General features: G+C 42.4%; 1 protein-coding gene across 2 annotated transcripts in view; it reads left to right on the plus strand.

Moving 5' to 3' along the window:
• Window positions 1-2,170: 2,170 nt before the first annotated feature.
• Window positions 2,171-13,738, plus strand: part of LOC112146988 (protein jagged-2) — a 79,530-nt gene continuing 67,962 nt past the window's right edge. For both annotated transcript variants that reach the window (XM_024273100.2, XM_024273108.2), the window contains exons 1-2: window positions 2,171-2,415; window positions 2,915-3,238. In XM_024273100.2, the coding sequence (XP_024128868.1) occupies window positions 2,347-2,415; window positions 2,915-3,238 (393 nt within the window). In that variant the 5' untranslated portion in view covers window positions 2,171-2,346. The remainder of the gene's footprint in view (window positions 2,416-2,914; window positions 3,239-13,738) is intronic.

A 13,738-nucleotide genomic window follows, 5' to 3' on the forward strand; every position in this document is an offset into this window, starting at 1 on the left:
GTCAGTGTTGAGGGGCAGAAACTCGTGTGTCTGGAGGTCAGAAGTTTCTGTCTGAATGGGATGATGGGCCCAGTGGCGCCTCCAGAAATTTTCCCCAGAAGTGGCTGCTGGGGGGCCACTTTAAATCTTGGGGTGGCACACCAAAACATTGAGCTATATTTTCTAAAAAAGTCATTCTACTTAACCTAGTTAAGCAGCCTGTAAAAAGAACGTAACCTATTGACATACTTTGATGTATTGTGTCTATATGTTCATATTTCATTCGTACTAATAGACGAATACAAGTATAGTCAAGATTTTGAGTTGCACAAAAATGTTGTTTATTTTCCAATTAGACAGGAATCACCATGGACTATGATGTTTGCAGATGATATTGTGATTTGTAGTGAGAGCAGAGAACAGGTGGAGGTGGAGTTAGAGAGGTGGAGGTTTGCCCTGGAAAGGAGAGGAATGAAGGTTAGCCGCAGTAAGACAGAGTACATGTGTGTGAATGAGAGGAACCAGAGTGGAAGAGTGAGGTTACAGGGAGAAGAGATAAAGAAGGTGGAGGAGTTTAAGTATTTAGGGTCAACAGTACAGAGTAATGGAGAGTGTGGAAAAGAAGTGAAGAGGAGAGTGCAAGCAGGTTGGAATGGGTGGAGAAAAGTGTCAGGTGTGATGTGTGACAGAAGAGTTTCAGCACAAATGAAAGGAAAGGTGTACAAGACTGTGGTGAGACCAGCCATGTTGTTTGGACTAGAAACAGTGGGACTGAAGAAAAGACAGGAAGCAGAGCTGGAGGTAGCAGAGATGAAGATGCTGAGGTTCTCTTTGGGAGTGACCAGGATGGATAGGATCAGGAATGAATACATCAGAGGGACAGCACATGTTAGAGGTTTTGGAGATAAAGCCCCCCCCCAAACACAGGCTCACACAGTGAGCTCAGCTCAATAACCTACCTGCCTGCATGCGCACGCAGCGTAAACACATGTTGTCTATTCAGGTACGGCTTGAATAGAAGCAAAAGACATGGCTAAATAAAAATAAAGTAATAATAATGAAAAAACATGCTTCTATAAAGGAGTAACGACAACAATGTTCGGGGGTTGTGGATCGATGGGAGAAACCCCATGCACCCCCTGAACCATACTGATCAAATCACATCTGATCATGCTTTGTAAACACTTATTAAATAAATTTGGGGTATTGCCCAACATTAGGAGTTTTTTTTAAATCCCGAACAACAGAAAGTGCAGTTTTCCAGGGGACTGTCAGTCTGTCTCTCTGCGCCTTTAAACCATTTGCGCGCTTCCTTCAAAATCAGTGAAGTGCGAGAGGAAATCTATCCAGAATTTACCGGTTTTATCCATAATAAACATCTGATCTGGATGATATTATCCCCGCGAATATTAGGATATTTTCGAGATGCTTCTGAGTCCGCTGATGAGTCCGTTCTCCGTGGAGGCTCGCTGTGTGCTCGCGCTTGCACCTGAGTGCGCCTATGTGTGTGTGCTGTGTGCGCGTGGCGGACAGTGCTGGCGTGCTCCTCGTCTCCTCTCCCCTCCTGGGGAATTATCCAGCACCTTCTGACGGTTTAGGGATAGAATGTATAACAGATACAAGCACCGTTTATAGTGGCCACTGGGTGGCCAGGTGTCGTGGCCACTCCTGGCCGACACCTGCTGGCGCCACTGATGGGCGGTGGTTTGTTTTCATGTGAAACACTGACGCGGAGAGTCCATGATGAGGATGGAGGAGCAAGGTCCATGTGGAGGAATGACCGAGCAGCTGGAAACCATGTGGGGGGCTTTAAGATGTCACCCCCAAAATGAAAGAGGAGGAGGAGCGCAGCTCCGACAAACAGGAGGTTCTTCGCACCTCCTCCTGCTCCCATGCAGGAGCAGAGTTCAGAGGATAAAACCGGAGGAGGGTTTATAAAAATGTATTCTCCTCAGACTCTGAAAGTTGTGATGAAAAACGAGGATGCGGTGATGACTGCAGACACGCTCTTGCGTGAAAACGAGCGGAGAGCAGCCCTGCGTTTGCTCCGGATCCCGCCCCTGTCTTGGATTGGCTGTGAGACGTGAGGTCCGCGCTGACTGCTGGCCTGTTATTGGCTAACGGGCTGTCGGTCACGTCCCACGCCCGCTTCTGGGTCTGACAGCAGCGCCGCACCGCCTCTCCTCCTCACTGCTGCTCAGAGCCTGGAGCGGCGGCGCGGAGCGGACTGTGCGCTCGTGACTGACCGTGTGTGGACCAAACAGCTGCGGCGCGCATCCCGGGAGCAGGCGCGCCTCTCTGCCTCTGCGGGACTGATTTGGACGGACGCTTTTCCCTCATGAAAGCCAACACCGAGCAGCCGGAGACATGTGGAATCATCCCGTGAAAGTGCAGCGCTTCTCGGTGGCGTGTTTTCTGTTCACAGTGTGGGCCGAGGTGAGAACTTCACGATGAAGCAGGTGGTGTTTGTTACGAGCGCTCCTGTGGACTGCAGAGACCAGCCGCTCCTCAGAACCAGTCACTGGAGCTTTCAAAATGTGTCATTTTCCAGGGGAGATTTTTTATTTGCATGCACGCGCACTGTGCGCTCTTTTTCCATGCAACTTAGTCTCTAAAAAGTGACCCGAATTAAAGCTCTAAAGTTGAGCAACACTTGCGCGGGGGCACAGCAGGACATTTGGAAGTGTCTTCACTTTTCCGCAGTGATGTTGCAGAGCCGCTGGTGAATCAGACGGAGACCTGCTGACTGTAATGTGGACAGAACTCGGAGGAGTTCTGGTCTTGATATCCAGAGCGTGAAAAGTGGAACCGCGCTTTTCTCCGCTGATGAACGAGCATTGTGTTTAGGAGTGCGCACTTGAATGTTGTTGTTTTCCTGTCACTGTCTGCATGTCATTCGTCCAGCTGTGAGCCATGTCTCCGTGTGTGCCCGCAGGTGTCTCAGTGCACGGGTTACTTTGAGCTCCAGCTGCTGTCGCTGGACAACCCGCGGGGTCAGCTCCTGAGCGGGGACTGCTGCGACTCCACGCGCATTGCGGCGCGCGGCGTCTGCGGCGAGGACGAGTGCGACACCTACTTCAGAGTGTGCTTAAAGGAATACCAGACGGAGGTCACGACCACTGGGCCGTGCACGTACGGTTCAGAGATTACGGAGGTTTTTGGTGGGAATATTTTTCACTTCAAGAGTGACCAGAAATCAGGACTGAACCGGAACAATGACGCTGGGAAAATCCTCATCCCCTTCCAGTTCGCGTGGCCGGTAAGTCGATATTGGCTTTATTGTCCAGCATAATGTCCAACGTGATGCTTTGATGTCTGTTGTGTGAAAACTGGATCCACCGTGTCTGACAGAGTTTACAGAACGACGTGTTTCTAAGCGGAACTCTGGCTTTTCTTTGCGTAATTCTGAAGACGGTCTCAGCGTTGGGTTATATTTGATTAAAAAAAACATTACAGTTATACATTAGTGTGATATTTGCAGGAAATCGTGGTACTCTGAAGTAAACCACGTTTATTTGGCACTGTCTTTGAGAAAGCAATGCTGCTCTGAGGGAACCACGGCGGGTTTTAGGTGAAGCCAAAGTTCTGAGTGCGCATGACTTTTACGCACAGCACAAGAGCAGTGTCTGGGTTTGATGAGTTATCGTCAGCTGTCTGTGTGGCTTTATGAAAAGTGAAGGGGTGTTGTGTGGGTGGATGGGAATGATCTTCATGCAGTGCTGATTTAAAAGTGGCATGTAACAACATCCAGGCTTAATCCAAAAAGAACAGCGAGCCAACCAAAACTTGCTCCCGCTTGTTCCTTTGAGGACCAACCTGGGAATACTGGATTGCTGCTGGCAGTCAGAGCTCTGTGAAACTCATGCAACAGCAATAAATCTTCAACTGGGCAGTTTCATGATGTAGGGAGGGGTTCTGGTGAGGACGTCACAAGTTCAGTTCTCACATTTGCTGAGCCAGCTGTTACAATGGTCCTTTAAGCCCTTATCCCTCCAACCACTTCATCTTTCTCTTTGTATTTTAAGTACAGAATCATTTTCAACAACAATTTAAGGTTCTTACAAACTTTTTAATTGGGCTACCACGATGAGTCGACTAATCGACTATTAAAAACAGTCTAATTTAACTTAATAGTCGATGAGTTGTTACTTTATATTATATGGAGTCAGACTGTAGTCAGATTGAAAGCAATAATGGCATTCTGTTAGCTTTTTGGACTATTTTGGCATTTATTAAGGTTTTTTCAGGCTATTTTGGAGTTTAGCTAATATTTCAGCTACATGCTAGCTATTTTGGCTAACTTAGGTTTTTTCAGCTTTTTAAGCTTTTTTGGCATTTAATTAATACTTTAGCTGGGTTTTAGCTTCAGCGATTTTAGTTATCAATTTCAGCATCTACAGTGGCCAAATTCAGCTTACAGCATTCACACTAACATTATCACAGGTGATGCTATCTAGTTTTTTTGGTTAAGATGTGTGCTTTACATTCAGTTTGTGCATGACCCAATTAGTTGACTAATAAAAAAAATGTATTTGTGAAAATAATCGTTTGTGGCAGCACTACTATTTAATGCCTAATGTTTTACAAATTTCACAAGATTTTTTTTTATTCTAGAACTGATGAATTGAACTTGAAGCATGCAGTGTTTGCATTTATGAATCAAAAATGTAGCTTAATTGGAGGCAAATGTATGAATTAACGTACAGATATTGTGGAAACCTGAGATATGTGGATGTCATTCCATTTAATGTAGTTTAATGTCTCAGCAGCTGTATAATCATAAAAGCACTTAAACCCTGTCCAGGTGTTCACGTCAGAACATACATATCAGTTGCTTCGTGTGTTCACCAGCGACATGACCTCTCCATTCATCACTCCCCATGGTCAGCTGTCAGCAGAGGGTAGATGGAAGTCGTAAGTTGGGGCCCTGCAAGCAGATATGGTTACCACTAAGTTGTGTGTGACACCGGCGGTGGATATCGGTGTCAGCAACCACTCAAATATGTGAAGATCCCCGGTCAGTCTGGGCTCGAGATGCCTTTACCTCCCAACCTCTCAGGTTAATGCGCTGTCTGTTACTGGGTGATTGTGTGCTGAGTGTGCGTGGGGTCAGTATTTGCCGCTATCTGCCCAGGCGGGGGTGGAGGAGGGTGTGTGAATGTTGGGGTAGGTGTGGGGTGAGGAGTGTGTTAGCAGCTTCTTCTCATGATGCTGTCAACACCGAAGCAGGCATTTCAGAAACATTTAGTCTTTTATTAGGTAAACATTTTACAAACTGTGGCTTGACCTGCTGTTAGCTGCACTCACAACACATTTGAAGAAAGATTCTAGGAAAGTAACTTTTATAAAAAAACAAAAAACTTTAGAAATTATTGGTTGATTGAAGATGTTTAATTTTGATGATATGTTTTATTGGGATAAACACACAGTTCCTAGATGGCAGTACTTAAATTAACTGAGACTTCTTAATTTTTAGGGCTGAGTGTCGATAATAATTTCCAGAAATGATTCAATTCAGTTAACAAGAGTCTGAATCGATTTGATTCAGATTTTTTTTTACTCTTTTGAGTATGTCATATTTAGAAGTGCCTTCCATTAAAACACAGCAGGCTTCAGAAAATGCTCTTGAGCAAATGCCTGTTAAAATGTTTGGATCAGACCAAAATGTCCAACTTTACATTTGCAAAACAAAGCATTTTCCCTGCAACTTCTCTGTCAAGCACAGTAAGGATCTGACTTGGAGGATGAAGGTCTGTTTGTACTTTATTTGTCCCTAAAGAGTAATAAAGAGCATCCCTAAGGAGTAAATAATACGTTCTTTTTACAGCTGTTCGACAACAGAAACATGCTTGGATGTTGTGGGGATGCAACAATTCACTTTCTCTACGATCTGACTCAGTAGTGTAGCATCCGGTCCAGTTTTTAAACTGAGAGTCGTGGTGTTCCTAATGTGCTCTCTGTTGGAATCCCTTTCATCCTAACTACGCAGTTTCAATCATCATTAAAACTGAATCTCTAGAAATTTGGTGTCCTTGAGTGATGTTGGCCAATGAGGAACTGCCAGACTGTCTATTGCTGTATATTGTGGCCTGCAGCCCATGGTGCTGCAGACGGAAACCTTTAGCAAGCCTTCCTATCCGGGCCAGTGGTCCTGACACCAATACTCTACAAAAACACATTGTTCTGTTTCCCTTCTCAGTAACCCCTTTGGCTGTTTGGCTCTGAAGTGAATGTTCTTTTTGTGTGTGTAAATTAAAAAGAGGGGTGGTCAATGGAAGAAGAAAATGAAGAGGGTCAAGGGGAGGAGAAGAGTTTTCTGTCCTTAGTCAAGGATATTCTGAAGAGAAAAAAGGTTCCTGAATAAAACAAATGTAATTTGTTTCTTTCATTTCATATACATTGAATATATCTCCTCTTATCCACATTGTCTTCCCTTCACCAACTGAATTAATGAAGGCAGATTTTTTTGAAGAAAAAAATGCTTTTCTGTCATTTTTTACTGTTAGATTTTATTACTTTATTAAATGAAGTTCTACCATTGTTAAGCTTGAATTACTACTTTTTAAATATATTTTGGTTTAAAGTCGAAATAAGACACATGTAAGTAATTTATTTTAAAGAGAAAATTGAAATGCTCTTTAGGCTTGTGGTTTGAAATCAAATTGGTTCAGTTTGTTTTACATTTTCCCTCACAAGTTACTCTGGTGTGGATGACTTCTACAGTTTTCCCAGACAAATGAAATGAAACTGTCACAAACGGAGAGGCAGATGTTTCCTCGGGCAGCAGCTAAAAAACCCAAAGCTAAATCAGAGTCAGACCAGCAGAAGTCAATCACAAGCATGGGATCATCCATGAAGAGACTAGAGGTGTCAGAGTCTAGGTGAGGGTCAAGGCAGGCATCAGACGTGAAGCAGGGTCAGAACCAGAAGATCAGGTCCAGGTAGAAACGCTCGGTACTGCAGGGAGGGCGGCACAAACAATACTTCACTCATAGCAAGGCTCTGTGCAGTGCTTAAAGGTACCCAAACCCTGAATTAACTTTTTTTGTCTGTTGGCCTCTATAAATGGGGCTTTAAATGTGATGTATGTTGTTCATTGCCACACTTTTGACCAATTCAAATAAAATTGTTTAATTCTTGAAAATGTAGTCAAAAAACGTCTGTGGATTTTTTTCAGTTTTTTAGAGTAATATGGAGTTTAGCTAATATTACAGCTGCATGCTAGCTGTTTTGTCTAATTTAGGCTTTTTTTCAACTAATCAGAAAAAAAAATGTGATTTGTCGACTATTAGCTTAATCTTTTGTGGCAGCACTAACGTATTCACACAATGCAAACAGATCTGTGCTGGTCCTCACTGCCCAACAAGGGTTTCATTTCTCATTCTGGCTCAGAGCCATCAGCTGTTCCTAACACTTCATGTGACTTCTTAAGTTCAAAAGTTACTGAGCTGGAAAACCAGCATCCATAATGACAGGAGACTTCAGTCATTCCCCTCTTGCTGTCAGCAGTACTTTTAGCTTCACGGCACTGGTTACCTGTTCATTTTAGAATTCATTTTAAGATCCTTTTATTTGTTTTTAAATCCTTACATAGCTCGGCACCTGTTTACCTCTCTGAGCTGCTGCAGCCTTATGTCCCGCCCCGTCCTCTAAGATCAGCTGATCAGCTGCTTTTGACAATTCCAAAATCAAAATTCAAACTTAGAGGGGACCGTGCCTTTGCAGCAGCCGCTCCCAAACTCTGGAACGATCTTCCAATTCATGTAAGAGAGTCCTCATCATTGTCTGTTTTTAAGTCTTCTCTTAAAACTCACTTTTTTAATTTGGCTTTTAATACTCAGTGAAGAGGTCGCCTCTCTTTTATCCCTCTACACTCCATTTTCTCTTTTTTATGTGTTTTTATTTTTGGTGATGTGTTTTTGTTTTGAGAATGTACTCTTATAAGCATTTTATTGTACACTTCTAATCTAATTATTTTATTTGATTCTTTATATGTTTTTATCCCCTTTTTGTACAGCACTTTGGGTCTGAATGGGCAATTTAAGTGCTTTATAAATAAAGCTTATTGTTATTATCATTATTATGTCTGTTTGCTGCCCTGGTAGAAGTGATAGGAAAAAGACAAACGCTGTCACCAAAAGAACTGTGAGGAGAAGCTTAGACATTCGAATACACTTCCTTCAGAGAAAGATCCTTTAGAGAGAGCTCTGAAATAGCATAAAAGAAATCAAGAAAAAATGTTAGCTTCAGAGGTATAACAAAGATGGGGTGTTTAGGAATGCGATCGACCCCTCCTTTAACGACAAAGGAAGAGAGAGCCAGTGAGCTAAGTTCTTCAGTTCAGACGAGAGTTTACCGACTCCCTCTTTTGCACCCAGCTGCAAACAGTTCCAACCCTCCCTGGAGATACATCACACTCGTCACACCTCCACAGCCTCATCTAGCACCTCGTTGATGGATGTTATAACAGCTAAATCCTATTCTCCTTTCACACCTGCCTCCCACTCTCACCTATATGTCCTCAAAAGTCAAGTGAGGTGTCAGATGAGCAAACTTGAGAGCAGTAAGTTTCAAGATTCAGATTCTATCAGCCCAAGAGCCTTGAGGAGATGAAGTCAAATTCTTTAGTTCCATTTAATCTGTAATCTGTAGTCCCATGTGGCTCCAGAAACTCCAGAGACTGTAGCCGGATGCCTCCACACCTGTCTTGATCATTGATAGATCACAGCTTATGAAGCTGTGAACTTGAGAAGATGGTCAGTAAAACATGGGCGCCTCAGGATACAACATTTGTTTCCTTTCACTTTGTAAAGTGCAGGCTTTTGGTTCAACTCATTCTTTGCTTTTGCAATACTTAGTTAGGCTGCAGTTGTAGCGTGCAATAATGGTGGACAATAGTGTCAAAACAGTCACTTCATCTTTAGCATTTTAGGGATATTTTCATTTACATAGAAGGTCCTTGTGAACTTTTGGAAATGTTGAATACTGATCTACTGCCTTGTTTGGAGGAAGGACTAAAGACAGCAGACTTATATGTATGAAAATTAAACTTTAAACTATTGAAATGCCCCACAGAGGCTGTTTTCAGAACAACAAAGACATTTGGATTATTATAAGTTTAGATCTGTTTGTTTGCAGAAAGACGGTCCAGATTTCCAGCTCAGTGATGCTAAACTAAAACATCAAACACGTGTACAAAACTCTGAATTGCATGTACACATTTTTAATGATTAATTCAACTTTCTCTTCTAAGTGCCAATATTTTACAAAGGTTGAACTGAGCTCAGATTGGCCTGATCACACCAAGCAGTGATAGGGTTGTCTTGACATTGAATCTTTGAGGGCTTTCCCTGGTTTGGACCAAGCAGAGAAACCTAGCTCAGCTTAAGTGTCTCTGATCATTTGCTAATAAACTCTGGCATAATTTATTTCAGTGTAAATGAATGTAGACAATCCAGAGGATCCATCATATTGGGTGCTTGTGTTACAGAACACACATGGGGACCCTCAGTTTGTATTGTTATCACCCAATCACAAGTAGCCCATCAAAAAACATGAGGGGCCCACCGGGCCCACACACTCATGCTGGCTAAGTAAGAGCAAGAGACACTACAAACTAGGGCTGAGTTAATAAAATCGATTAATCGATTTGAATTGATTTACGTGTAATAGAGCTATAGTCGATTCATAAAAATATAAATCGATTTAGCACATAAAGCTAAAGTCCGCTAGCTTGATGCTAACATTTAATGGGATTTCCCATAGAACGGCTAATGCTAACACTCTGTCGACCTAAACATACATACTGAAACGTCCTCCAGGAGAATCAGAACAATGTTTCCAATGTTAATGATCTGAACATTTTAGTTAGAACTTCTCCTTTAGAGAATCCATGTAACTCTGGATGATATTAACAATCTCATTATTTCACTGATACATTTACTGTATGTGAACTGGATCAGATTAATATAAATATATTCAAATTATATAGTAGATTATTAATGTATTTCTAAGCAAATGTTTATAAATGTGTAAACTCAAACTTGAATTGAATTGAAGAATAAAAAAAAATCAGAATCAAATCGATTCAGGGTCGTGTGAATCGAATTGTATCGTTTCTGGAAATTCTAATAAACACCAGCTCTACTAAAAAGTCAGAAAAGGTATTTTCAGTAAATGTGATGTAGTGAGGAGATGCTCAAAAATGCATGATGGTCAGAGGATTTGGGACAGGCCGTCTTTTTTTTCCGTCTTTGTCAGAACTTATTTTGGACTCGATACCTGTCCAAAACCGGAAAGGGTCATGGAGGTAGCTGCCCTCGCCTACTTCTGGACCAAGCCCGCCCATGGCGCACAGGAAGGGTGGTTGACCTCTGATCGAAAGATCACAGGTTTGATTCTCTTCTTGGCTGCCCGTCTGTTGAAGTGTCCTTGGGCAAGACACAGAACCCCACATTGCCTCTGGTGGTTATGGCTTCAGTGTGTGAATGGGACTGTGACTGTAAAGAGCTTCAACAAAGGTAGAAAGGTAAAAAAGCGCTATACTGGTATACACCATTTACCGTTGTTTGAGCTTCTTTTTCCTGCCTTGTGTGAGACCAAACCAAACATATTCAAGGTGTAAAAAGATCTACAACCTCACCTGGATCAAGCTTGTGGTGAAAGACACCACCACAAGATTCTTAAGATGAAAACATAGATTTTAGTTAACTAGAAGCAAAAAAAAAGTTCAGTCTCCTAGGCAGATGTTGTCACACTTGACAGTACTTGTCAGCCCATAATTATTCTTGAGAAATGAAAAAAAAAAAGAAAACATACCAGTAAACATTTATTACTAAATTGTTCATCTAACTGCTGCAATCTGGCTATTATGCTATCTGCTGCAAGCATGCCCTCCAGAGGGATTGGGTGAAAGTTCAAGGGGTTTGTTTGCTACTTTAGGACTCAGATTCATGACATTTGTCTGTGTTACACAACCAACTCGTTACAGAGAAACCCCTGTAACACTTTCCACACGTTTGTGAAGCTCTGCTGTGTTCATAATTTCCTCCACATGCCATGGATGAATATAGTTACGGAAAGATGCAAAAATCTTGCTGAACTCAGCCTTTTATAAGCTGGAAGGACACTTTTGATAAACCGTTCAAGCACTTGTAGTGTAGCTAAACTTCAATGAATTATTGTGTTCATGAGTCAAAAAACACAGTGGATTTGCTGCTGGACGCCTGTCCAAAAACGTGTTCATAAATCAGCCCCCCCCCCACAACACACACACACACACTACTGTCCATACTTGTCAGCCTCATCACTACATTGAAGCATCGATTCTTTTCTGCATACTTACTGCAGATGAGATGCATGGAAGACACTAATTATGTTGAGAGATCAGATTTTTTATTTCGAGGAGCTCCAGAAAAACATCAGTAATCCTGTCTCCATGTCTGGCTCCAGAGATCATTCAGAGATTCCCCCAGTACGGTGAGCTCCACCGGTGAGCTGCATCTGAATGACGGACGCTTTCAGCGTTACTTTCAACTCCCAGACCATGCTGAATGCGGGTTCTATAACGTGCTTGTAGCATATGGTCTTCACGCTGGACTGTCTCTAGCCAGTACTAGGACATGTACTCACAGTTGGAAGAGGCTTGGTGTGAAATGTCAAAGCGGTCAAATCTCACAGATCCAAGCTTTTTCTTTCACAGTTCTATTCCAATAAAGGAAAGACTGAATTCTGAATTCTCCCCTTCTCCCTACCTCTCCACTTGAAGAGGAGTTTGTGTGTGTCCAGGAAATGTATTTTTTAAAACCGACCCTCCAAATGGAGGGATTCAAAATCCTCCGTCGCGAGGCTAAATGGTGTCAGGCTGAGAAGCTCTTTTCTTCACGTGGGTGTGTTATAAACCACAGAAGTTCATCCATCCATCCATCCATCTTCCTGACCGCTTTCTCCCTTTCGGGGTCGGGGGGGTGCCGGAGCTTAACCTGGCTGCTGATGGGCGAAGGCGGGGTTGTTGTAGCATGATCTTTTTAAATTTAGAAAACCAATGTTGTTATATACAGTATATTCAAGAACTGGAAGCTCCGCGCTAAAGCTAGCAGAGTGGCGATTATTGATGACTTTATCAAAGAAAAGTGACATCTGAAATATGAGACACTATTTATTCATAACTCTAATACATCATAATACATCAGAGGGACAGCACATGTTAGAGGTTTTGGAGATAAAGTCAGAGAGGCCAGACTGAGATGGTTTGGACATGTTCAGAGGAGAGACAGTGAATATATTGGTAGAAGGATGCTGAGTCTAGAGCTGCAGGAAAGAGGTCTAGAGGAAGACCAAAGAGGAGGTTTATGGATGCAGTGAATGAAGACATGAAGGTGGCTGGTGTTAGAGTGGAGGATGCTGAAGACAGGCTTAGATGGAGGAAACTGATTCGCTGTGGCGACCCCTGAAGGGAAAAGCCGAAAGGAAAAGAAGAAGATTTATTCATAACTCTCCGTTTGGAGTGATAAATGAAGGGAGAAGGGAAGAATTCAGATTGGACCTATCAGTGTCATAGAATTCCAGTTGGGCACAAACCATAATTATTGATTTCTCCTTCATGATTGATAATCCAAAAGCTGACTGACACCAGTTTTCAACTTCATTTTTGTATTTTTCCTCGCAGCCACAGAAACTTCATCTTTCTTTCATTTTTTCTTTGCCTGCTGTAGTGAGAAAAGTTTTCATTTGAAATGGCACTAGAAATCTCTGGATACAATTTTAAATCACCTGATTTTGAGGAATTCTTTTTATGATTCATGTGGTTGCATGTTTCTCAGGCTTTGTTCATTTGAAGTTGAATTGATGGTACTAGGTCATTCACTAGTTCTCAATAAACACAGACTTGTTGTTTTTTTGAGCCCGCTGTGTATTTGAGGGTGACACCTCTGCCCTACTTGAACGCTTCAAGTATAAAACGAGCTGCAGTGCTTTTGTTGCATCCAACGTCACTTATATTTCACCTGGCCTGCACATAAAAAGGAACCGCCTGCACTCAGCATGTTCCTGGTGGGTCTGTCCTCAGGTGGACCAGTGTTGGAGGAGTTGTTCAGCGTTTTCCCACGGCATGAATATCACGTTCCCTGAGGCACTGTGGAAATGAGGCTTCCTAAAACCTTTTGTCACCACGCCTTTCAGCAGGAACAATACATTTATGCCTCATCTTTTGTGCATACAGTTATCATGATAATCTGGGATGTGGGGAATTTTTGGAGAAATGAAAGTAAAGAACATCTAAGAAGGAAGATGTTTACCGTAGTTTCTGGAGTATAAGTCGCTCTGGAGTATAAGTCGTACTTTTAGGAGAAAAGTCTGACGTTTCAGAACAAATCCGCCAAGCCTAGCGTATCTAACAAGTAAATAAATAAAAACAAGACTACTGATCTTTTGATCTGTATAAGAAAAGATTTAAAGTTTAGGATGAAAACTATCAGATTCTCTTCCATGTTTGTTTTGGACGACACTTCTGCTGCTGTCAGTAGCAAATACTTATACTCAGATGCAGCGCCCTCTAGTGGTTGTTAGAGAAAACAACTGCTTAAAGACGACCGATGTTTACTGGGAATATCGCGAATATATTAGCCTATTCATGCGTAAAATAAGTTGGTCTTGAGTACAAGTCACACCGCTGTCTGGCAACAGGTTTGTACTGATCTATCAGTCTGGCTTAATGTTTCTATCACTGCTTCACCGTCACTTTGTGTGCTTGGTGACATGA

The sequence above is a fragment of the Oryzias melastigma genome, linkage group LG22 (genome assembly GCF_002922805.2).
Source record: "Oryzias melastigma strain HK-1 linkage group LG22, ASM292280v2, whole genome shotgun sequence".
Classification (NCBI taxonomy): domain Eukaryota; kingdom Metazoa; phylum Chordata; class Actinopteri; order Beloniformes; family Adrianichthyidae; genus Oryzias; species Oryzias melastigma.